The sequence below is a fragment of the Macaca mulatta genome, chromosome 1 (assembly GCF_049350105.2).
Source record: "Macaca mulatta isolate MMU2019108-1 chromosome 1, T2T-MMU8v2.0, whole genome shotgun sequence".
Taxonomy (NCBI): Eukaryota; Metazoa; Chordata; class Mammalia; order Primates; family Cercopithecidae; genus Macaca; species Macaca mulatta.
Window position 1 is genome coordinate 13,048,417 of NC_133406.1, and position 26,777 is coordinate 13,075,193.

Consider the following 26,777-nt stretch of genomic DNA (forward strand, 5'->3'; position numbering starts at 1 on the left):
AATGACAAGAAGGATCCAGGATTTTCCTATTGAGTTAGAAAGTTATCCTGTGAAAGGAAATCTCTTTCCAGAGAAGAGGTTGACCAGATGCTAAATAATAGGAATCATCATTTTCCAGTAGATACTGTGGTATGTTATGAGAGACAGTTGACACTTTACAATTTCAACTGAAGAAAGGGTTAAGGACCTGGCTTCAATTTATAGAAAAGAAGATTTTTTTTTTTTTTGAGACAGAGTCTTGCTCTGTCACCCAGGCAGGAGTGCAATGATGCAATCTCGGCTCACTGCAACTTCCACCCGCTGGGTTCAAGCGATTCTCCTGCCTCAGCCTCCCAGGTAGCTGGGATTACAGGCACATGCCACCACGCCCGGCTAATGTTTGTATTTTTAGTGGAGATGGGGTTTCACCATGTTGATCAGGCTGGTCTCGAACTCCTGACCTCAGGTGGTCCGTCTGCTTCAGCCTCCCAGAGTGATGGGATTACAGGTATGAGCCACCTCGCCTGGCCCTAGAAGAGAAGATTTAAATTAGGAAGAATTTCCAAACTACGAAGACCATGAACTAATTTCCAAACTACGAAGACCATGAGCTGGGAAATTGAATTGCTAGGGTCTTGTCCCTTAAGAAAGGGTGTTTGTTATCTAGTCCAGCATGTGTGTGTAAGCCTGCATGGAGGAGGAGGCTGTGTTAGGGAACCATCGCCTCCATCATCTCAGCAGCCCTGAGGTCTTATTTGTTGATAGCTTTTCAGGTAGGGCGAGAGAGAAGAGCCTGGTCAACATAGAAGCCTTTTTCAAAACACAGCTTCCCCTTGCATAAATGTTCCCAGTCAGGAACAGAGCTTGAAGAAGATCCCCTGTGATTTTGCTCTGTCTTCTTGATTGAAAACTGCTGCTCTGTGCTCTCGTGCTTTGGCAATAGAGTCTAAGTCACTGAGCCCTGCAATGTGTACAATGTTTCCAGACATCTGTGCTGGGAGTGTCCTCTGAGAGTTGCAGCACAGAGGCAGTGGACACAGGAAGCCCCTTTTTCTCCCATGTTGGAGCGGCAGCTGATGGATGGAGCTGTGAAGTCCACACGTGCTGGGTGCACTCCTTCCCCACGGCCATCCCCAGCTTCAGCTTGCGTAAGAGCCTGCTTTGGGAGGGGCTTTGTTCCAGAACCTTCTGGCTGTGCCTGGTTCAGTACTGAGACCTTGTGTCTTAAACACGTCACAGAACACACACGTATCAGTATAATCTCTAAAAGTTGAGTAGCATTTGGTTTGGTTATTTGCCTGGGTACAGGACAAACTATGGGGCTGATGTGGCAAGAATGCTTGTCTTGTGCAATGTTGACCAATAGGCCAGCAGGACATTTCTCTCACCAACAAAGGCCTGGCTAGACTGGCCATTGAAGGTGGACATAGGAGGCTTTGACTCCCATGTGTCAAAGATTCACATGAAAGCATTGGGGAAGAGATTTATGAGTGGTGGAAGAGTTGTGTGGTCTCAGCCATTATGAGAAACATGTCTTATTTGTTTTAGGTCTAAAACATGTCTAAATTTGTTTTAGACTAAGAGCTGTGGCTCATGCCTGTAATCCCAGCACTTTGGGAGGCCCTCCTCATGCACATCTCAGGGTTTTAGAAATGCCAGAAGTAGCTGTCTACACTCTGAGTATGAGGTTGACAGGTTGACGTGGGAAGAACCTTGTGTAACTGTTCATTTCAGCCCCCATCAGTGGCCACGTAACCAGGGGGATGACAGGTTAGCTCAGTTTCTTGCCTGGGCTAACCAGCCTTACATGAGTGGTAGCCACAGCCTGGCACCCAAAGCCTGGCGGCCATCTGAGGGCCGTGTTCCCAGAGTCAGCTGAATTCATCACCATGGCTGGGGTGTTGGATGAATCCCTGGTTAATATAATCATAGCTGGCTGTCTGGAGCATTGCTGGGGCCTCCATCTATTTTCTGTAATCTGCAGAAGATAAGTAGTATTATACTTATATAACCCTCAAGATAAGTAGTATTATACTTATTTACCAAAGGGGGAACTGAGGCTGAGTAGTTGGATAACTTGCCCAAGACCACACAAGTTAGTAGCTAAAGGAAGCAGGATTTGAACCTAGCTAGGTCCAACTCCAAAGCCTATGTTTGTTTACTCCATGTTACCCCATGATGGTGGCTGTGGTATTGTCATAGAAAAGGACATCACTCTCCTAGTTCATTTATAGTCTTATGAGTGAATGACTTCCCTTTTAGTCCATTAAGCCCTAGATAATATTCAAAAATTCACAATTAAGCTGTAAATTGTTCAACTTTCCTTTGTAACAGTAATGGAGAAAGTAATATTTTTGAATAACAGCATATTTAAATATACTCTCAAGTTTAGGACTTAAATATAGGACTTGAAATTCTCAAGTTTAGGACTTGAGAATATATTTAATATTCAGAGACTCTCAGTATTCAGAGTCCAGAGATGTGTCTCTGTGTCCTTGTAACATGTATTTGGCAATCTAATGGGAGAGACTCGTGTTCAGGGGTCCCAAGCTCAGCAGTTAACTCCAGGAGAGGTGGGGGAAGCACACGTTTCTTTGGGAGAAGGGTGTGGGGATCACTCTCTCCAGTTATGCACAAAAATTGTATTTAACACTACTTTTGGTATATAGAAAATTTGTTTTAGGCTGGGGCAGCGGCTCACACCTGTAATCCCAGCACTTTGGGAGGCCGAGCCGGGTGGATCACGAGGTCAGGAGTTTGAGACCAGCCTGGCCAACATGTTGAAACCTCGTCTCTACTAAAAATACAAAAATTGGCCAGGCGTGGTGGTGCGCACATGTAATCCCAGCTACGGGGGAGGCTGAGGCAGGAGAATCACTTGAACCCTGGAGGCAGAGGTCGCAGTGAACTGAGATCGCACCATTGCACTCCAGCACTGGGCGACAGAGCAAGACTCCATCTCGGGAAAAAAAAAAAAAAAGAAAAATTTGTTTTAAAATTGATCTATTGTTAGGTGAAAATGCTATTTTATTATAGTCAGTAATGTTTGAAGAGGTTTAAAAAAAGCCTGCATTAAAAAAAAATTTGCTGCAGATATTGATGAATGTTCAGAACAACCCTCAGTGTGTGGGAGCCACGCAGTCTGCAATAATCACCCAGGAACCTTCCGCTGCGAGTGTGTGGAGGGCTACCAGTTTTCAGATGAGGGAACGTGTGTGGGTAAGTTCTCCAGGTAACTTCTCAAAACATTATTCACATGGTGTGCATTAGCTCTTGTGCAAAAGGTCTGGTTCCAGGTAAAAATGAGTCTGGTCAAGTTGGAAGGAGCTGGGAAGGGTAATTTACAAAGATGAATCAGACTTAGCCCCTGCCCTCCAACTATCTGAAGAGTCACAAGTACAGTGAGTAAGCAACGTTATTGCCTACACTAGTAATACCATCGCCTCTCCTGTTGCCAGCTTTTGCATTACATTTGCCTCTTATAAACTTCTTTTAATCATTTTTATTATGCTTTTAATAACTATAAAGCTATTAGACATGTTTCTTCCAGTAATCAGTAGCCTTGGAATTCATATTGAGGAACTACCTTATAGGTACTTTTGTATCATTACCTATCTTAGATTGAATTCTACCTGAGTTACATCTGAAATTCCAATTGGGGTCATTCTATTTATGGATTTTAATTTTACCAACCGCGAGCAGCAGCATAATTTCTTAGCCTTATTGAAGTAAGTTGCAGCTGTTAATTAGGCTAATTATGCTCTTGCTGAATGATGATTTTGGTGGTGATGAGGATGGGCCAGCCACAAACAGCCAGATTGTTTAAATTCTTTATCTTTTTCCTCTTGGTGCACTTTGACCTGGTCATTCAAGATTCTTGAACGACCAAGGCCAGCATGTTCCCAGGTCTGGAGGGTGACATGTCAAACGGGCATCTGAACTCAACATGTCTCCCCAATTTAAAACAGATTCTTCCTGTACCATGTCAGCAAACCATCTTCTTGCCTTTCCCTCACTGTTCACCAAACCCTAGAATATTTTCTTTTTGCTCTGTCTCAAAGCTTGGGTAAGGCTGCCAAGGTCCTGGGGTGAGGTGGTGTCTTGAGGGTGGGAGGGAACAGGCAGTTCTCATATTTTGAGTGTGACCCAAACATCTGTGAGCTCAGGGAGGCCAGTCCCCTCTGCACAGTTGAGATTTTCACTCTGCTAAAGTTACTGCTGCTTGTTTTTTTTTTCCTCAGTAAAGAACATCAGTTTCTGTGTATTTGGCATGATTTCTTTCTCTGCTGCTTGAGGCTAAGGAGATTCAAAAGTTTAGTTTTAATGACCATACCGTTTACATTACACTTCAGCTCAAGCTTGGGCAGTGGATACTTGATCCCCTGGGTGATGATGTGCACAGTAACTGAGATCTATCCTGGGACACCTGTGTGGAGCATGGTGACCTAGGTTTCTGGATCCAGTCATTCCTGATGTCCACACTCACTGAAGGGGCAGGGTGGGGTGCAAGACAGGTGCTGGGCAAATGTCTGCTTCAGACATTTACTTCTGAGGAAGGCACCCTCTCTGGGGCTCAGTTCCTCGTCTGTAAAATGAGGTGATTAGACCGGATCATTGGTTTCCTGTGACCCATGGAGCTCTTGGAGGTGCCTCCAGAGCTGTCAAGGAGGACACAGGCCAGCTGCGGGCAGGCTCTCATCCTCTCCCCTGATCTCTAGCCTCCTTTTTTTTTTTTTTTTTTTGAGATAGAGTTTTGCTCTTGTCACCCAGGCTGGAGTGCAATGGCGCGATCTTTGCTCACTGCAACCTCTGCCTCCAGGGTTCAAGCAATTCTCCTGCCTCAGCCTCCCGAGTAGCTGGAATTACAGGCATGCACCACCACGCCCAGCTAATTTTGTATTTTTAGTAGAGACGGGGTTTCACCATGTTGGCCAGGCTGGTCTCGAACTCCTGACCTCAGGTGATCTGCCTGCCTCAGCCTCCCAAAGTGCTGGGATTACAGGTGTAAGTCACCACACCCGGCCTATATATTTGAGGGAGAACATCTTCACCCCTTTTAATTGGCTCCTTTGAGACTCACTGTGCAGAGAGAAGGCTCACTGTAGAACCAAGTCTGCCTACATGCATTCAAAGAAATAACTCTGGCTTGTGACTGAGTAATTGAGTGGTCATTCTATCTCTCTTAGAATTCCTTGTTAAAACAGTGTTGTAGGTTGGAAGCCAGCACTGGGAAGGTTACCCTGCAGGTCAGAAAGGAGCAAGGTGAAGAAATAGACAGGGCAAGGTGTGCTCTGCCAACTGTGAGGGGCTGGCGGCTCAGGCAGGGTTGTGGGCTGGCCAAGGGGAGTTATCTTTTCATGAGGATTGGTATCCATTATCGGGGAAGGGATGTTTGTGGACTTCCATCTTTGGCATTTTCTGTAAACTCATGACTCTCTTTGCCCCCGGGTACCAACTTTGCGGTTAATTGAAATGTGCAAAACATGTTTTTGTGAAGGAAAGATGGGCCTCAGCTTGCCTGTAAGTCACCTTGATGTGAAGACGCAGACACCCCTCTGAATGGACATAGCCCTGTGACACTGGGCTGGCATATGGAGTGTGGTGAACTTGAGGTTCTACTTCACCTGCCCTGGGCATCTTGGTGCAGGGCACGATGGCATGCATCAGCTCTTCTCTTGAGGCAAGAACAGGGCCAGGCTTAGGCAAAAAGCTGCAGCAGTTAACTTCCAGTATGCCAAGCACAGAGAGGCCCGTAGATGGGACTGTGATTCTCTTAAGAGTCCTGATGATAGAACTCATGGAAGGAGGGCTGAGGAGTAGATGAGTGTCACAGAGGCTAGGTGACAATGCCCCATCTTGTGCTGCTACCTCAAGGTGGAAGGCAAGGGTTGAGGTCTACAGAGTGATTTTTAACAGCTGGTTCAGTTACTCTGGGGTTCCTAAGGCACCATTGCATTTTGCTTCTGATTTTCTAAAAGCATTCAGAGCCAGGACAAAGCCCCATCCTCCCGATGTCAGAACACACATCTTTCCCTCCCAGCAGGTCTTGGGTAGCTGGATTATCCCAGATGAAGGAGGACTCATGTTTCTCCTCCATGAGTCTTCCTAAGATTGATTTCAGTTTGTCCTGCCTTAAGTGCAGACAGACAGAGAAAGAGAGAGAGAGAGAGAGAGGGAGAGAAAGAGAGAGAGAGAGAGAGAGTTGGGAGTGGGGGGAAGAACATAAACCTCTGAGAATTACACAATTTGTCTAAGGCTGTGTGGTTGACCCGTGGTACCTGATATATACCAAGGCTGCCTACTCCAAAGGCTCACAGTCTTCTAACCATAACCATACCCATCTCCTTGGCTTGGAAACATTTATTTGTCCTTCCTTGGTGGCAAGTGGGTGACTGACTTGGGCATTTGTAGTGAATGTTCCACCTGTCCAGGGTGGGCCAAGGCTGAAGACACCACGTGAAAGTCTCAGCTCCTTCCCTCCAAGCGGTCTCGACAGAGTTGCCATCAGAAGTGTGGCATCAGCAGATGTCCCACCCCCACATCCAGATGAAGGGAAAGTTGGGTCCTGGGGACCCGTGATGGGGATCTGGTTTGGAGAGTGGCCTGAGACAGACTCACAGAGTGAAACTGAGGTCAAGCCAGGCGGAATGACCAACCGTGGTGTTAGTCAGTCAAGACCCATCAGAGGCAGAACCCAGGTGGGAGGAAACGGTGAAGGCAGTGGTACCAGCCCAGTGAGGAGTGGGGTGGGGATGAAGCTGTGGACGTGCCTAGGGGTCTAGGGTCCAGGCATGGTCCCTCTTTATAGAGCTGGGAGGGGCACGTGGCCTGCTCAGATGACTTTCTTCCTAAGACTGTGCATCAACCTTTTGTTCTGAAGCTGTCGTGGACCAGCGCCCCATCAACTACTGTGCAACTGGCCTGCATAACTGCGACATACCCCAGCGGGCCCGGTGTATCTACACAGGAGGGTCCTCCTACACCTGTTCCTGTTTGCCAGGCTTTTCTGGGGATGGCCAAGCCTGCCAAGGTATGTGGTTGCTCTGATTTTCCCCTGTGTGTAACCTGAGGAAGTTTCCTAGGTGGTACCTGGCATGTGCCAATCACCAACTCACTCCCAAATAAAAGAAAGAGTTCTTCTGTCATCTCCATTGGGTTAATGAGTTGCTTTTCATATCTCTCTAGTAGTTTGAACTATGCATTTTCTTTCGGGGGCTGTTCTCATTGGTGACTGTTTTGTTCTAGGTGACTAGTTCATTCAGGTGACAATTAGACACCTGCTCTCTGCTAGGAACTGGGGATATTTTCTGTCTTTCACGAAGAGACAAACTCTCCTTTTACCTGGAGGACATGCATGGAGCTTAAAGTCCATCCCTTTATTTAATAAGATGTATTAATATATAATAATTCAACTGGCTTGTTCTAACCTTCTCCTTCAAAAAAGCAAAGTTGTCTGATTGAATAAATGACTGCAGGTCAAAGAGTAAATGACTCAATGTAATTCCTTCAGACTTGAGCTTCTTGGCTGCCAGGGTGCTCTTACAGGTAATTTTAGGTAAGATAACCCATGAATAGAGTACCCTGAGTCTCTTGGTTTGCACAATCACTTGATATTATACCATAGAGTATTTCTAAAAAGTCCCAACTAAGGTAGAATTTCTGAGATACTTTCTCTTTGTTACTGAACATGTGGGTGTCTTCTCACTTTCTGTCAAGTAGTTAATAATCTGTTGGTCAACACTCAGACAGTTTTGAAGCTCTCATTTATGACAGGAGGGATAATTTTATAACGCAAATAGATCCTATCTTTTCCCCGTTGTAAGGTTGATACAAGCATTCTTTTCTTTCTTTCTTTCTTTCTTTTTTTTTTTTTGAGATGGAGTTTTGCTCTTGTTGCCCAAACTGGAGTGCGGTGGTGCGATCTCAGCTCACTGCAACCTCCACCTTTGTTGCCAAAGTGAAACACATTTGTAAGTGCAACAGATAGAAACTGGGGAGTCAGTGACTTGATAGTTAATGTTTAGTGAGTTTTGAAATACTCTTCCCGGATCAGAAGCAGGTTCCCATAGATTTGAGTAAGTGGCTTAAATTATTGTGTAAACTCCGAATTCCAGAAGAAATCTCATTGTCCCTGGGCCTGGTGGCTGTTTTACAGATGTGGATGAATGCCAGCCAAGCCGGTGTCACCCTGATGCCTTCTGCTACAACACTCCAGGCTCTTTCACGTGCCAGTGCAAACCCGGTTATCAGGGAGACGGCTTCCGCTGCGTGCCCGGAGGTAAGGTGGTGGGACATCGGGAGTTGGCAGCCCATTGCCCTATCCATAAATCCAGAGCTCATGGCCCTGGGAGAGAAGGTGAGGTGGGAAAGTAGGAGGCTCCATGGAGAGTTCTAAGAGTTGTTGAGGTGGGAGATCAGAGCATGGACTGCAACACAGAGCATTCTTTGAAATGGTAGAACATCAGATGGGAACATTGCCTGTAATCCCAGTACTTTAGGAGGCCAAGGTGGGTGGATCACTTGAGGTCAGGAGTTCGAGATCAGCCTGGCCAACATGGCAAAACCCCCTCTCAACTAAAATTACAAAAATTAGTCAGGCGTGGAGGCACGTGCCTGTAATCCCAGCTACTCCGGAGGCTGAGGCATGAGAATCGCTTGGACCTGGGAGGCAGAGGTTGCAGTGAGCTGCAATTGAGCCACTGTAGTCCATCCTGGGTGACAGAGTGAGACTGCCTCAAAAAAAAAAAGAAAAAAAAAAAAAGAAAAAAGAATATATTTGACACCTTAGACTGGAGTTAACCAATTGTGTTATTGATTTTTAATTACTGCTGATGTTGTTGGTCAGATACATTCATGCCACTATAAATTTTTTCAATTAGAGATAGGTAAACATGTTCATCTATCGCTTTTTAAGCAGTTAAAAACCATTTAAATAACCATCCCCTTCACTAGTCTGTGAGTGCATTGAAGACCTGTGAGCTCATTGAGGGTGGTGCAGCTCCACTTTATTTTTTTGTATGTTTCCAGCACCCAGTGGAGTATTTGGTATATGGTGGGGCTCACGGCTGTTTATAGCTGTTGAAGAAATAAGTGAATGAACCAGTTCCATTTCTCCAAAAGCATTTGGAAATCTTTGTTTATCTTCACTCTCAGTAAGACTAGTTTTTAGAGTAGCTGTCTATCAAAAAAGAGAAAATGTCAGATTAAGATTTACATTTTAATGTATAGTAGCACAAATTGTTAGTCTAAATTATTTTCTTCTGCTTAAAATGGGGGTTAGCAAACTATGGCCCATGGGCCAAATCTGGCTGGCTGTTTTTGTAAATAAAGTTTTATTGGAACACATCCATGCTTATGTATAGTCTATGGCTGCTTTCATGTTACAAAGGCTGAGTTCAGTAGTTGTGACAGAGACTGTAAGCTCTGCAAAGCCTAAAAAGCATAAATAGGCCGGGTGCCATGGCTCTCACCTGTAATCCTAGCATTTTGGGAGGTCGAGGTGGACAGATTACTTGAGTCCAGGAGTTTGAGAGACCATGCTGGGCAACATAGCGAGACCCTGTTTCTACAAAAAATACAAAAATTAGCTGGGTGTGGTGTGGCACACCTATAGTGCTGGCTTCTCGGGGGGCTGAGGTGGGAAAATGGAGCCAGGGAGATTGAGGCTGCAGTGAGCCAAGATCACACTACACCCCAGCCTGGGTGACAGAGTGAGATCCTGTCTCAAAAAAAAAAAAAAAAAAAGTATAAATAGCCTACTATGTGGGCTCTTGACAGAAAAAGTTTGCTGACTCCTGGCTTCAATAAACCCAGGCAAGGCAACCTTTTGTTCCTGAAATTATGGGAACAAATACCACCACTCATAGATTTTAATGGGCGGGTTACATAGAGAAGAGTGTATAATCATTTGAGTCAAGACATTCCAGCCAGTATTAAAAATGACTAATATTCATTGGCCAAGCGCGGTGGCTCACACCTATAATCCCAGCACTTTGGGAGGCCGAGACGGGCGGATCACGAGGTCAGGAGATTGAGACCATCCTGGCTAACACGGAAACCCCGTCTCTACTAAAACACACAAAAAATTAGCTGTGTGTGGTAGTGGGCGCCTGTAGTCCCAGCTACTCAGGAGGCTGAGGCAGGAGAATGGCGTGAACCCGGGAGGCGGAGCTTGCGGTGAGCCGAGATTACGCCACTGCACCCCAGCCTGGGCGACAGAGCAAGACTCCGTCTCAAAAAAAAAAAGTGACTAATATTCATTATTTCCTTAGGCTTGCTTCACATCTCCAGTTTAAAGAGAAGCAGATGTTTCCAATTTTGTTTTTTTGTTTTTTTAACCTGACTTTTTGTCCCCTCTTGAAAACTCTGTTGACTAAACAGAAACAGATCCAGAGGTGTAGGCTGGGATCTAAAGATGGGACAAAGATAAAATTAATAAGGGCTGCTTGCCAGGATCGTTTATATATTGGATCTTGTTCCCTTAAGAAGTTTAACATTTGGTTATATACTGGAGAGAGTGTGCATTAGAAATGTGTAAGAGTGTTCATTGAGTATTGTTTGTAATAGAAAAAAATCTAAATGACTGCAAACAAGAGGAACAAACAGATGACTTTTGGTATAATCCATACAATGAAATAACATATAGCAGTTAAAATGAATGAACTAGAGTTCAGGGGTAAGTCTCAAAAACATAATGTCGAGCAAAAGAATTTATAAAAGGATATGTATAGCATGGCCCCATGTGTATAAAACATAAGCCTATGTGAAAATATACCTACATGTGTTATGTTATGTACATACATAAGAAAGCTACAACATGCACAGTGAATGAGAAATGAAAAGTTCGGGATAGATGTTACCTCTATAATGGGAGAGAGGGAATTGGGATTGGGGAGGGATACATGGTGTGTCTTAGTCTGTTTGGGGCTGCTCTGGCAAAATACTGTAGACTGGGGGTTTATAAACAGCAGAAACTTGTTTCTCATAGTTCTGAAGGCCGGAAAGTCCGAGATCGATGTGCTGACAAGTTGTGTGTCTGGCGAAGGCCCACTGCCTAGTTCATAGACAGCCAGACATCTTTCTGCAATGTCCTTATATGGTAGAAAGGGCAAGGGGTCTCTTTGGGGACGCTATTATAAGGGCACCACTAAGGCCATTCATGAGGGCCCCCCTGTCATGACCTAGTCACCTCCTGGTGGCCTCACCCTCAATGCCATCACCTTGGGAGTTAGGATTTCAGTATATGAATGTGGGCGGGAACATAAACATTCAGACCGCAGCACAAGAGCTGCATTTGTGTTTCTAAAGTTTTATTTTTCAGTCAGAATATGAATACAGATATTTTCATCATATTATTCTAAATTGCATATGACTAAAATACTTTATGAAGGCCAGACACAGTGGCTTATGCCTCTAATCCCAGCACCAAGGAGGGTGGATCACCTGAGGTCAGGAGTTCAAGACCACCCTGGCCAACATGGTGAAACCCTGTCTCTATTAAAAATACAAAAATTAGGCCAGGTGTGGTGGCTCATGCCTGTAATCCTAGCATTTTGGGAGGCCAAGGCGGGCAGATCACCTGAGGTTGAGAGTTCAAGACCAGCTTGACCAACACGGAGAAACCCCGTCTCTACTGAAAATACAAAATTAGTCGGGCGTGGTGGTGCATGCCTGTAATCCCAGCTACTCGGGAGCCTGAGGCAGGAGAATCACCTGAACCCGGGTGGCAGAGGTTGCGGTGAGTCGAGATCACACCATTGCACTCCAGCCTGGGCAACAAGAGTGAAACTCCTTCTCAAAAAAAAAAAAAAAAAAAAAATTAGCTGGGTGTGGTGGCACGTGCCTGTAATCCTAGCTAATCAGGAGATTGAGGCAGGCGAATAACTTGAGCATAGGAGGTGGAGGACGCAGTAACCCAAGATTGCACCAGTGCACTCCAGCATGGGTGACAGAGAAAGACTCCATCTCTAAATAATAAATAAATAAATAAATACTTTATGAAACATTACAGGGAGAAAAATAATGCATAGTGTCATCTGGTCTCCTGGTGCCTATCATAGTAAAGGACAGGGATCATACAGCACTTATTTGGTACTTACTGTATACAGAAGGGGCTAGTTTCCAAAAGAAAACTAAACTGGCTTTGAAGGTAAGCCAGTTAAGATCATGGCTACTGTAACGTCAACTGATAACAGACAAACTACAAGAAATGGTGATTTGTTCCTCTTTGTCTTCTGCACGCTGCTCCACATCCTGTGTATGGATTGTAAAGTTAGTTTAGTGGCTTGCTGTTCTCACTTTCTTTTGAATGGAATGTTGAAATAGCAAACAATAATCTAGAAAATATCAGATTGAGAATACATGTAGTAGCAATAAGTATTGCTCCATGAAGCAATGCTTGTATGTATATTTGTGTATGTGCATGGGTAGTGCATGCCAGCAGGTGTGCGTGTGTGTGCGTGCACATGTGTATGCATGTCTAAGTGTGCATGGGCTGGTGTACTGGGATGCTGAGTAAAATGTATTTCTTTCTGTGGATCATGGTTAGAAAGTTAGAAAGTCACCATATTAGTTCTCTATTGTTGCATAACAAATCATCACCAAAGCTAGCCACTTAAAACAATAAGCATTTATTTTCTCACAGTTTCTGTGGGTCAGGAGTTCAGGAACAGCTTTCCTGGGTGGTCCCTGGACCCAGGGACTCTCATGGGGTTGTTGCTGAGACATCAGTCGGGGCTGTGGTCTTCTGTGACGGCAAAGAAGGAACCCCGCTGAAGGACCCGCATGGTTGTCGGCAGGCCTCAGTTCCTCGAACATGGGTCTTTCTACAGGGATGGCTATGTGTCTTCAAGACCTAGCAGCTGGCTCCCTCCAGAGCAAGTCAAAGGAGAGAGAGAGAGAGAAAAAGAGAGACTGACCAAGATGGAAGCCACAGTCTTTTATAAACAGATCTTGGAAGTGACAAGTATCGCTTTTGTTGATACCATCAGTCTCGGGCCATCCCTCTTGCAGTGTGACAGGGGTCTGCCCAAGTATGGAAGACCAGGCAGTGGGGAAAATGAGGGCCATCTTGGAGGTCGGCCACCGTAGCCACTGGCCCTGACCTTGCCTGGACAACATCTGAGAGAATGTAACTGGCTAGGTTTTTGTAACATAAGGGAGTTTATTAGAGGATCAAAGAAAGGCATACAATGTCTTGGGCTAGAAATGTAAAACCTGGTCCTTAAGGGCAAATACCAAGCCTGGAGATGTTGGGTCACTTTGCTATACCCTTAGCACCAGCATTCTGCATCTAGATCTGGCGCCACACATCTGAGGCAAGAAGAAAATGAGATTTCAGGAAGCAGGGCTATAAGGAAAGATGAAAACATGCAGGAGGATACAGCTCAAAGGACAGAAAGCTGAGGAACAATGTAATGTGGCTTCTGTTGTTTATATTATAGTTTACACATGTTTCAAGCAAACCCAGTGTGGAAAAACTAGAATTTCCTAATTAGAGCTGGAAGGGACACTAGAAAATGTGTCATTTATCCTATTTGTTTTACAAATAAGGAACATGAGGCCTGAATAATTTCTTAGTTTACAAAAAAAGGTTTCTTGAATCTTCTTTTTTTTTTTAAGAGACAGGACCTTGCTCTGTCATCCAGGTGCAGTGCAGTCATAGCTCACTGCAGCCTTGACCTCCTGGGCTCAAGTGATCCTCCCTCCTCAGCCTCCTGAGTATCTGGAACTACAGGTGTGCACCACCATGCCCAGCTAACTTCTTTTTATTTTTTCTAGACACAGGGTCTCACTATGCCCAGGCTGATCTTGAACTCCTGGCCTCAAGTGATCCTCCCACTTTGGCCTCCCAAAGTGATGGGATTATAGGCGTGAGCCACTGTGCCCAGCCAAATTCTTTATATACATATACGTATCTTTGTGTTAGTCTGTTCTCGAGTTGCTATAAAGAAATACCTGAGGCTGGGTAATTTATAAAGAAAAGAGGTTTAATTGGCTCACAGTTCTGCAGGTTGTACAGGAAGCAGAGCCTGCACCGGCTTCCTGGGAGGCCTCAGGAAGCTTACAATCATGGTAGAAGGTGAAGAGGGAGCAGGCGTCTCATGTGGCAGGAGCAGGAGCAAGTGAAGGGGGAGGTACTACACACTTTTCAACAGCCAGATCTTATGGGAACTTACTCACTATGCTGAGGATGGCACCAATGGAATGGTGCTAAACCATTCATGAAAAAACCACCCCCATGATCCAATCATATTTCACCAGGCCCCGCAATGCAATCATATTCCACCAGGCCCCACCTCCAACGTTAGGGATTACAATTGAACATGAGATGTAGAGGGGACAAAAATCCAAACCTTATCCATTTTAAATGAAAACAATTCCTAAGCCCTCCACTGTTGGCTTACATTACTTTTATTATAGATAAATCTAGGTATCAACTTTTTTCCTAACTATAAGGTCAAAACAGATTTGCAAATTAAATAAAACAGTTATAAATCATAAATTTCCAAATCAACATTAGTTTAATGTGCTGATTGTTGTTTGAGATGAAATTGCCATTCCTGCTGTTGGCTCCCCGACCCTGGATGGACATTCTTTCTGTCTCTACTGGGTAATTCCAGTCAGCCTATGAAGAAGTTGTGATCGTTCTCACCTAAAAGACAAATAAAAATGGACAGATGTGGTGGCTCATGCCTGTAATCCTATGGCTTGAGGCCAGGAGTTTAAGAACACCCTGGACAACATAGCAAGAACCCATCTCTATCAAAAAATTTAAAACTTAGCTGGGCACAGTATTAACTAATTGTTACAAAAAATTAAAAATTAGCTAGGCATGGCATTTAGAAATTAGCACACACCTGTAGTTCCAGCTGTTCATGAGGCTGAGGCAAGAGCCTCACTTGAGCCTGGGAGTTTAAGGCTGCAGTGAGCTATGATCGTGCCCCTGCACTCCAGCCTGGGGTGACAGAGCTAGACCCTTTCTCCAAAAAAATTTAAAAATAATAAACAAAATGAAGCTTTCCCTCAACCCTGCATCCGTCTCTCACTGCCATCCCCTCTCCCTCCTCCCTTTGTAGTTTAACTCCTCATCAAGGTCGTCTGGAATTGCTGCCTCTACTTCCTCCTCTCTCATCTTCCATTTTTGTCCTATCTTTATATTGTAAAAATAAAACAGATGCAGAAAGTCGAAGAAAGCAACAGGTAGTTCAAGGAGTTACTCTAAGGTGAGTCTGATTGTCACTACCACTCAGATCTTAAAATAGAGATTTACCAGCAGCCCCAGGAGCCCCACCTGCCCCGATCATAGCCTCCTCTCTCTCCTCAAAAGCAACCACTAACCTGACATTTGTAGTAATCTCTTCCTTGCATTTCTAATAGTTTTATCTCACTTGAGTGTATTCCTAGACGTTGTAGGTTTAGTGCTGCTCATTTTTCTATCTGTAGTTTTCTTCGCCGTCCCTTTCTTTTCCTTGCATTTGGTCTGTTGAAGAACCCATGCCTTTTGATCTGTAGTTTCCCACAGTCTGGATCTTGCTGATTGCACACTCATTGTACAGCACAACAAGCTCCTTTGTCCTCTAAATTGCCTGCATATTGTCAGAGGCTTGATCAGACTTAGGTTCACTCCTTTTGGCAAGGTGGTGGTGTGATCTTTCATCAGGAGTGCATGTCTGCTTGTCTGACTTTTTGTGATGTTAGGAGCTATTGATGATTACTGCCTAGACCCATTAATTTCTAGGGAGGGACAAATGGTGATATTCAAATTTCATCATTACTTTCTCATTTATTAGTTGAAATTCATGCTCATTTCCTGGCTCCACTCATTTCTAATGGGGGGAGCAAAATGGTGATAGTCTAATTCTATTCATTGCAACAAAATAACAACTAAAACTGTATTTGTAATTTGGGAGCTGAGAGGTAACTTTATTCAGCATATGGGTGGAGAAGCAGAGGACAGTCAGTCTCCCAAGAGAAACGTAAAGCAAGTGAGTGACAAGGAGAGAGGAGCTCTTGGTTCCTGACAGTTGTCTAGTTCTGGTTCCAGTCTCTTTTTTGATTCACATGACATAACTATATTTTCATAATAAATTCCTCCTTTGGGTTTAGGTTAAGTGAGAGTGGTTCCTGTTACTTTAGTTAAAGAACTTTGGCCAGTGAGGGCACTGTGCACACTTACGATGATGTTATTACTATTAGAAAACGCAGGCTGGATAGTTACTGTGCTTGGTACGGAAGTTAGTTGATGTTTATGGATTTTTGTTCATTTTAAAATTCAGGTAAGCTGTTTCTTTACCACTTTTCCTTTCTGATGTGTCTTCATTAAATAATGCCTCCCTAAAATAACATGAATAGATATCTCCAACATCAAACAATAGTTTCAAAAAGTGAAATTTTTATCTAGTGGAAGGAATAATACTAAAGTAATAATAGCTAATACTTATATAGCACATAATTTTTGCCCAGTATTGTTTTAAAAATAGCAAAATGTAAGGTAAATTAGAAGAAATCTTTTTAGTAAATGAGATTTTATGTCAAAGTGTATGGCATTTGAATCATTTTGCAATCAGAAAAAACAGACAATTGGTTCAAATATCTTGAGAATTGTATCTTACAAAATTATGATCGTGTGTTGTTTATGCTTTCCAAAAGCATTACAATTTGCTTTTGAGATTTCCCAGCTCTCTCCCCATCCCCCGCCTATGTCTGGGCCTTCTCTTCCCTGGTCTCTGCTTACGTTTGTTTGTTTGTTTGTTTGTTTTTTGTTTTTTTGAGATGGAGTCTGTCTCTGTCACCCAGGCTGGAGTGCAGTGGTGCGATCTCGGCTCACTGCAACCTCCACCTCCCAGGTTCAAACAATTCTCCTGCCTCAGCCTTCCGAGTAGCTGAGACTATAGGCGCACGCCACTACGCCCAGCTAATTTTGTATTTTTTTTTTTTTTTTTGAGTTGGAGTCTTGCTCTGTCCCCCAGGCTGGAGTGCAGTGGCATGATCTCAGCTCACTGCAACCTCCGCCTCGTGGGTTCACACCATTCTCCTGCCTCAGCCTCCTGAGTAGCTGGGACTACAAGTGCCCACCACCGCGCCTGGCTAGTTTTTTGTATTTTTAGTAGAGACAGGGTTTCACCGTGGTCTGGATCTCCTGACCTTGTGATCCGCCCGCCTCAGCCTCCCAAAGTGCTGGGATTACAGGCGTGAACCACAATTTTGTATTTTTCATAGACATGGGGTTTCACCGTGTTGGTCAGGCTGGTCTCAAACTCCCAACCTCACTGATTTGCCCACCTCAGCCTCCCAAAGTGCTGGGATTACAGGCGTGAGCCACCGTGCCCGGCTCCATTCTTCTTATGTTTGATCCCACTCTCAGCACTGTCTTCCCAGCGTGATGCCCTGACAGCCCGGTCAATTTCCTAGGGCCTAGCTCTTCCAGCACCTTTAGTCTTTACCTTTTTTTTTTTTTTTTTTTGAGACAGTCTTGCTCTGTCACCAAGGCTGGAGTGCAATGGCATGATCTCGGCCCACTGCAAGCTCCATTCTCCTGGTTCACGCCATTCTCCTGGCCTCAGTCTCCCGTGTAGCTGGGACTACAGGTGCCCACCACCACGCCCAGCTAATTTTTTCTATTTTTAGTAGAGACGAGGTTTCACCGTGTTAGCCAGGATGGTCTGGATCTCCTGACCTTGTGATCCACCGGCCTTGGCCTTCCAAAGTGCTGGGATTGCAGGGGCGAACCACCACACCTGGCCTGGTCTTTAACTTAAAGTAAGAAAAACCCTCCCAGTTTTGCTGCTGTTTTTACATTGGCCTGCAGTGCCTTCTAGAGTGCCTGTTAGCTCTTGGGCTTGCCTGTTCCCACACCGTGAGATGCTTGCCGCTTTCCTCTGCTGTCTTCCACACAAAGATAACGGTTGGTGGTGTGTCCCTTCACCATTCCTTATCACTGTGTTGCTTTGCAAATGTCACCCATGGGCTATGGATTTTGTTATCTAGTTAATCCATCTGGAACTGGACTGTAAACAGTAGGCTCCCGCATTCTTCCAGAGTCTCTCATTCCCTCTCTTACCGCTGCAGTCGCCTTCCTTCCCCACCACAGCACCCAGACTGCTCTCGTAAAAGTCAGCAACAACCCTCCCTCTGTTAGATCTGAGGCCTCATTTCTTTTTCTTTTTTCTTTTTCTTTTTTTTTTTTGGAACAGAATCTCACTCTGTCATTCAGGATGGAGTGCAGTGGTGCGATCTCTGCTCACTGCAACATCTGCCTCCTGGATTCTTGTGCCTCAGTCTCCTGAGTGGCTCGGATTACAGGTGTGTACCACCACACTTGGCTATTTTTGTCGTTGTTGTTTTTTGAGACAGGATCTCACTCTGTTGCCCAGGCTGGAGTGCAGTGGCGCCATCTCAGCTCACTGCAGCCTCTACCTCCCAGGTTCAAGCAATCCTCCTGCCTCAGCCTCCTGAGTAGCTGGGATTACAGGTGCTTGCCACCATGCCAGGCTAATTTTTGTATCTTTAGTAGAGGTGGGGTTTCACCATGTTGGCCAGGCTTGTCTCGAAATCCTGGCCTCAAGTGATCTGCCCACCTCTGCCTCCCAAAGTTTTGGGATTATAGGCGTGAGCCATCGTGTCTGGCCTGAGGCCTCATTTCTTGATAGCGCTTGGCACAGTTGGTCTCACCCTCCTTCCTGAAACACTTTCTTCATTTGGTATCGAGGACAACACACCTCGGGGCTTTCTGCAATTCCGGCTGGTGCATATCACTGCTGGTATGATCAGCCCCATCGAATGCATGAAGATATGTGGGTTAGAGAGACTAGATAATTTGTCCAAGGCATCCAACTAACTAGCAGCATAGTCAGGACCAATAGTTAAATGTTTCTTAAGCATCTCTTGTGTGCTTGTCACTGCACTTGACACGTGAACAGTAAAATGTCTCCACCCTGGACGAATCTGCACCGTAACTGGGCAGGAAAAGGGAATACTTGAAGTTAGTAGTGAATAACTAGTAGTTATCACTAGGAGTGATAACTAGCAGTGGGAAGCAGAGATGCGGGTGGGCTAGAAAAGCTGCGGAAAGTGAGAGAGGGAGGATTCCCACTCAGCCTTTTCGGCGGGTGAGGTTTGAATAGGAGGCAGGGAGGAATAAGGAGGAGGAGGCGCAGTCAGGCAAATGGGGGAGTTGAGGTTGAGGAGGTTCCAAACCAGGCCACCCAAAGGCTTGAAAAGCTCCCGGTCTTGATGCCTGTGCCGCGTCTGACCGCCACCTCCTTCCCTTGTGAGTCTCACATGGCCTCATTTCCAAATCCACGGAGTCATCGTTGAGCCTGTGGTTCCTCCAGCCGTTCTTTTTCTTGAAGTCCTCTCTAACCTAACCCCAGGGAGCATGAAGTCAACCATCCTCACCAATGCCTGGAATTTCTTGACTTCCTATCCCTCTTCACTCTCAGGCTACAAAGCTCTTGCCTTAAGTCTGTTCAGCCACTGTGCCTAGGCTGCTGTGACTGGGTGTGTTGGAGACACTGCAGATGTATTGCCTTGTTTTTTTGTTTGTTTTTTTAGAGCCTCGCTCTGTTGCTCAGACTGGAGTGCAGTGGCGCGATCTCAGCTCACTGCAACCTCCGCCTGCCGGGTTCAAGTGATTCTCCCACCTCAGCCTCCCAAGTAGCTGGGATTACAGGCACATGCCACTGCGCCCAGCTGATTTTTGTATTTTTAGTAGATACAGGGTCTCACCATGTTGGCCAGGCTGTTCTCGAATGCCCTGCCTCAGGTGATCTGCCTGCCTCAGCTTCCCAGAGTGCTGGGATTACAGGCATGAACCACTGCGCCCAGCCTGATCTATCATCTTTAATGTCAGCCAAGCCCTTGACCAAGGCAGGTGTGTTGCTCTTCCTCTCTGTCCCACAGCAGCCTGTCCAGACCACGGCCAGCCACTTCTCCCACTGTGCCACTGACCAGGGCCCTCATCTTTCACCCTAGCCTGTACAGTCAAGGATTCTCCTATGTAGCCCTTGCAGGGCACCTGGCTGATGGCAGCTTTCACTAAATGCTTATAACACTAGTGAGTAAGTGCTTCACATGTCCATGGGACTCTTGACCTGAAGCGTATGATGACTACCATGATTTTAAAAGCCTGCAGTGGTAGAATTTCGGGAGAGGGAGGCAGCCGGGAGCCAAGAGCTACTCCAGGAAGCAGGTGTGACAAAACTCAACAATGCAGTTTCACATCACGACAGAGGAGACTGCACACAGAGGAGCAGTGCGAGTTCTCTTCTGGTGCTGGTTTACGACCTTTCTGTTTTCCCTTCTTTGTTTGCCTTTTCCTAACTGTGAGTTCAGTGCCCCCCTGGCCATTCGTCTTCCCCTTCAGCCCTGTGAGAATGGGGGTAAATGTTGAGAAGGGACATGAAGAGAGTTCATAAGTAAAGAAGGCTGTCATCACCATTATTGTTATTGCTATCACTATTACTAGTGGTGTGGTTCTTAGTAGCCCTAGGAACATGAGGATGAAGACCATGTCAGATGGACATTGCCCCCTTGACTTGTAAATTCCCATTCTTGGAAATTTGGCACTCTTGCTTGGACTGACAAGTGTCTATTTGGCAGCAAATGAGATGGGGCTGTAAGCCAGCAAAATCTCAAAGCCAGGCTGGGCGCGGTGGCTCATGCCTGTAATCCCAGCACTTTGGGAGGCCAAGGCGGGCGAATCACGAGGTCAGGAGTTTGAGACCAGCCTGGTAAACATGGTGAAACCCCATCTTTACTAAAAATGCAGAAAATTAGCTGGGCACAGTGGCAGGCGCCTGTAATCCCAGCTACTTGGGAGGCTGAGGCAGGAGAATTGCTTGAACCCGGGAGGTGGAGGTTGCAGTGAGCCAAGATTGCACCACTTCACTCCAGGCTGGGCGACAGTGAGATTCTGTCTCAAAAAAAAAAAAAAATCTCAAAGCCAGCAGAGACCAGGGACGGTTCACTGTACCCGAATGACCTTGTCCAGAGATGTGTGTCCCCGAAGTGCATGCTCAGAGTCTGTGCAGGCCCTGGGAGTAGCTGTCCCTGCAGCGGGGCACAGACTCTGTGCAGGAAGATGCTGAATAAACAGCGCCTTCCCGAACAAGTTCCATTCTCAGTAGCCCATGGGTTCTCCCGTGGTTACATGTCATCTCTTCCCAGAGAGTCTTGACATCTGTGAGCATCTCCCCTCCCTCCACTCTATTGAGTCGATGAGCAGCTACAATGGTCATTTATTTGAATGAACACAGAGAAATCAATTTAATCAAGCAAGGGAATGGAATGCAAATCCAAAGTCAAGAATGTACCTTCTTCTTAGTTCTCCTTGTAAACCAAAAAGTATCTGAGACAGATTTCAATCAATTTAACAGTTTATTTTCCCAAGTTTAGGACATGCCTGTGACACAGCCTCAGGAGGTCCTGATGTCACGTGCCCAAGGTGGTCAGGCTACAGCTTGGTTTTATAGATCTCAGGGAGACATAAGACATCAATCAATACAGGTAAGATGTATGTTGGTTTGGTCCAGAAAGGTGGGACAACTGGGAGCCGAGCATAGGGTGGAGAGCTTCCAGGTCATAGGCAGATTCAAAGATTTCCTGATTGGCAATTGGTTGAGTTGTTATCTAAAGGTTGGAATCAATAGAAAGGAATGTCTGGATTATGACAAGGGCTTGTGGAGACCAAGGTTTAATCATGCAGATGAAGCCTCCAGGTAGCCGGCTTCAGGCAGAACAGATTGTAGATGTTTCTTATCAGACTTAAAGAGTCTGTTCTGTCAGGGTTTTTATTATTATTATTATTTTTTATTGAGACAGAGTCTTGCTCTGTCGCCCAGGCTAGAGTGCAGTGGCGCAATCTCCACTCACTGCAAACTCTACCCCCTGGGTTCAAGGGATTCTCGTGCCGCAGCCTCCCAAGTAGCTAGGATTACAGGTGCCCATCACCATGCCCAGCTAATTTTTGTATTTTTAGTAGAGATGGGGTCTCACCATGTTGGCCAGGCTGGTCTCGAAGTCCTGACCTCAAGTGATCCACCCGCCTTGGCCTCCCAAAGTGCTGGGATTACAGGCGAGAGCCACTGCATCTGGCCTGTTCTTTCAGTCTTAAGGTCCATGTTGACATTAATGGTAACGAGACATGGCCAACCCTCCCCCTCCTCTCATGGCCTGAAGTAGTTTCATAGGTTTACTTTGGGATGCCCTTGACTGAGAGGAGGGGTCCATTCAGATGGTTGGGGGACTTGGAATTTTATTTTTGGTTTACACTCTATTTTATTTTCCTCTCATTCTCTTTGTCCCCCCACCTTGAGAAAAGTCACCCCAGACTTCCTGCCATTCCGCAGATAAGTATCAGGTCTTGAATGCTTTCTTCCGTAGTAGCTCGAACTAGATGAGTAAGAAGCAGCTTGTCTGAGTCATCAATTTATCAACCAGAAACAAACTCAGGAAATGCGTCTTTAGCATCCCCACTACCCCCACCCCAACCAACAGGCCTTTCATGGAAAGTTTCCCATGGGCCCCCCCCCCGCCCCCGAGAGACTCAGCAGGGGGCTCTCCCTAGAGGCCCTGGGCTGCTCCCACTGTCTGCTGGCCCAGGAAGTCCACCGAGATCACAGCTTTTTATAAACACACTTGAGATTCTATTTCCTGAGTACAGTCGAGGTTCCCCCTCCTTTTTACAAGTTCAAGATACAGTACTTCGAAGTTCCACTGTAAATTCTAGATCCCTTGAGATTTTGTATGCTGGCCAAATACTTAGTTAGCACAACTCTGTCGGCCACATAAAGTGGAACAACCCTTACTGCCTGAAAAGGTTTGTTTGGTTGACAGCATACGGAATACCAGTTTTGTTTTCCAACTGGAAAAGCACCACCATATGCAGATGTGATTGGTAGGAAAATGGGTCTGTGGCTACACGGATAATTTTGGTGAATGTGCTAAGGTAATGTGCGTACATCGTTGTTCTTGTAACAGGTTCAGTGTGTGGGAGCTGTCCTGAGCACTGGCAATGTGGATGCCAGATGCCAGACCAGAATGGCGGGGGCTAGACCAGAAACCCAGAGACCTAGGTTCTCGTTAGAACTGAGCCACCAACCAGTGTTGTGGCCTGAAGGAGTCTCAACTTCTCTGAGTTTCAGTTTTCTCATTTGGTGTAAAAACTGCAGTTGCTTATCACGTAGTATTACTATGAGAATCAGATGAAATATATCTGTGAATGGAAACAGCTTATATGAAATCTCTAAAACCCTATGCCAACATAAAATTTTGTGCAAGTAAACACCTTTTACGTTCAAGAGTGAACAGAACCAGAAGTCTTTTTTTTTTTTTTTTTTTTTTTTTGAGACAGAGTTTTGCTCTTGTCACCCGGGCTAGAGTACAATGGCAAGATCTTGGGTCACTGCAACCTCTGCCTCCCGGGTTCAAGTGATTCTCCAGCCTCAGCCTCTGGAGTAGCTGGGATTACAGGCGGCCACCACCACACCCAGCTAATTTTTGTATTTTTAGTACAGAAGGGGTTTCTCCATGTTGGCCAGGCTGGTCTCAAACTCCTGACCTCAGGTGATCCACCTGCCTTAGCCTCCCAAAGTGCTGGGACTGCAGGCGTGAGCTACCATGCCTGGCCAGACATGTTTTATTCCAACCAGATGGCTTGCTTCTATCTTTGTTTGGTGCTTCCTACATCAAATGTTTTGTTTTGTTTTTTATATTAATTAGCCTCTGAGACAAAAGAAAAGCTTGCATGGTTTTCTCTTGCCGGGTTCAGCAAATACTTTCCTGGCATGCTAACTGCTTGTCACCATGGGAGCAACTGCAATAAGCAAGCCAACATGAGAACTGGCAACACAGACAAAGGTCCTTCAAACATTCGCTGGCAACACACTTGTGGAATGTCACCGTGTCTGCCTTTCGGGGATCCAGTCGCAAATGAACATCTGGGTGCAGAGCTCGAAATATCTCTGTGCACCTGTCTTGTCACCTCCCACTGACTCCTCAAACAGTCCTGTGAGATCTGTTATTACTGCCATCCCTGTTCCCCAGCTGCAGGAAGCACAGCTTAATCTGTATCATTGACACGTGCAAGGTGACACCAGAAGTCATGGAACTCAGGCCAGGTGTGGTGGCTCATACCTGTAATCCCAGCACTTTGGAAGGCCGAGGGGGTGGATCACCTGAGGTCAGGAGTTATAGACCAGCCTGGCCAACATAGTGAGACCCCGTCTCTACCAGAAAAATACAAAATTAGCCGGATGTGGTGGTGGGCACCTGTAGTCTCAGTTATTCGGGAGACTGAAACAGGAGAATCTCTTGAGCCCAGGAGGCAGAGGTTGCAGTGAGCATTTCACTCCAGCCTGTACAAGACAGAGCGAGACTGTAACTTAAAAAAAAAAAAAGTAATGGAACTGAGAATCAAAAACATTCCCAGGTGCAAAATTCTGAGAAATATATAATATTCTAGTCTATGTGATTACAGCATGTTTTTATTATTAACATTTTAGCATATATTAATTAATGCACACATACATAAACATATATACAAATAAGTACATATTTCCCCTTAACATAACTAGTAATGCCCTAGAGCAGGGGTTGGCAACTACAGTCCCCATAGGCCAAATCTGGCCCACTGTTTGTTTTGTAAATAAAGTTTTATTGCGAAAGCCACACTCATTCATTGATGTATGAGACATGATTGCTTTCATGCTACAACCACAGAGTTGCATAGTTGTGACACAGACCTCATGGCCCACAAAGCCAAAAATATTTATTCTTCCTCTTAACAGGAAAAGTCAGTTGAGCCCTACCCTAGACCTACTCAACCACTATCTTCTACTCATCAAAAAAAGCACAGAGGAGGCTAGGCATGGTGGCTAATGCCTGTAGTCCCAGCACTTTGGGAGGCTGAGGCGGGCAGATCATCTGAGGTCAGGAGTTCAAGACCAGCCTGACCAACACGGTGAAACCCCATCTCTACTGAAAATACAAAATTAGCTGGGCATGGTGGCAAGCATCTGTAATATCAGCTACTCAGGAGGCTGAGGTAGGAGAATTGCTTGAACCCAGGAAGCAGAGGTTGCAGTGAGCTGAGATCGTGCCACTACACTGTAGCTTGGGCAACAAGAGCAAAACTCCATCTCAAAAAAAAAAAAAAAGCACAGAAGACTGAGACAGGAAGATGACTTGAGTCCAGGAGTTGGAAGCCAGCCTGGGCAACATAGCAAGACCCTGCCACTTAAAAAAATACATAAAGTGGCCAGGCGTGGTGGCTCACACCTGTAATCCCAGCACTTTGGGAGGTCAAGATGGGTGGATCACTTGAGCTCAGTAGTTTGAGACCAGTCTGGGCAACCTAGTGAGACCCCATCTCTACTAACATTACAAAAAATTATCCAAATGTGGTGATACATGCCTGTAGTTCCACCTACTTGGGAGGCTGAGGTGGGAGGATTGCTTGAGCCTGGGAGGTGAAGGTTGCAATAAGCTGAGATTACACTACCACACTCCAGCCTGGGTGACAGAGTGAAATCCTGTCTCAAAAAAGGAAAAAAAAACAAAACAGAACAAAACAAAAAAAACCATGGAGTGAAAATGGACAGAATTAAAAGGAGAAATACAAATTATATATTTAAAGAAAAAGCACCTGGGCATTCCTTGGCTCTCCATGCCTTGTGGACGATCTCTTCTGTGTATCTGCTGTCTCCTGGTCTCCTCTGTCAAGGCAGCCACTCACTGACTTGCAAATGTGTGTTCAGTTGTTGACTTCCCTCCAGACTGTGAGCTCCCTGAAGGCAGGCGCTATGGGTTATTCCTGTGTGCATTCCCCCAGCACAGTCAAGTAGGTACTTCTTGGTTTTTTGGGTTTTTGTTTTGTTTTTTGGGAGACAGGGTCTTGCTCTGTCACCCAGGCTGGAGTGTAGTGGCATGAACATGGCTCATCGCAGCCTCAAACTCCTGGGCTCTACAGATCCTCCTGCCTCACCCTCCCAGGTAGCTGGGACCACAGGTGCATGCCACCACACCCAGATAAGTTTTTTATTTTTTGTAGAGATGGGTCTTGCTGTGTTGCCCAGGCTAGTCTTGAACTCCTGGGCTCAAGTGGTCCTCTCTCCTTGGTCTCCCAACGTGCTAGAATTACAGGTGTGAGCCACTGTGCCTGACCGAGTAGATGATTTTTGTCAGGGAGATAGACAAGGAACAGCTCCTTAGAGTCAGTGAGATACAGGTATGGTGTGAGCAAGCCCAGATCACCCTGGGAGGTCATAGAGGGGATTGGACTCAGCCTTGGGGAGTTGAACAGGCTTCCTGAAGGGAGTTAAGTGCCTAAGCTGATTTCTGAAGGATTAACCAGACAGGGAGAAGGAGAGTCACAAAAAGAATATCACGTGGAAAGGCCTGGGAGGGAGAGGCAACAAGACATGGATGAAGTATAGCTCTTAGCAGTCAGTGATGTGGAGAATGGGTACCTCCTGCCAGTGTCTGGACGTTGCTTTGTGTGGTCAATACTGCAGAGGTTACAACTCTGGACTGGTGACTGAACTCTAACCAGTGTGGAGTGCACTATGACTTGGAAGTTGTTTATTCCAGGCCACAGCTGCTTATTAGCAATTCCACAGCTTCAGAAGTACAGCTGTCCCTCAGTATCCACGGGGCATTGGTTCCTGAAGATACAAATCCACCGGTACTCAAGTCCCTGATATAAAATGGTATAGTATTTGCATATAACCTATGCACACCCTCCCATATACTTTAAATCATCTCTAGATTATTTATAATTCCTAATACAATGTAAATGC

General features: G+C 45.6%; 1 protein-coding gene across 1 annotated transcript in view; it reads left to right on the plus strand.

Moving 5' to 3' along the window:
• NID1 (nidogen 1) overlaps positions 1-26,777 on the plus strand; it is a 95,112-nt gene that overhangs the window by 48,893 nt on the left and 19,442 nt on the right. The window contains exons 10-12 of the mRNA XM_015126951.3: positions 3,073-3,198; positions 6,860-7,009; positions 8,135-8,257. Coding sequence (XP_014982437.3) covers positions 3,073-3,198; positions 6,860-7,009; positions 8,135-8,257 — 399 coding nt within the window. The remainder of the gene's footprint in view (positions 1-3,072; positions 3,199-6,859; positions 7,010-8,134; positions 8,258-26,777) is intronic.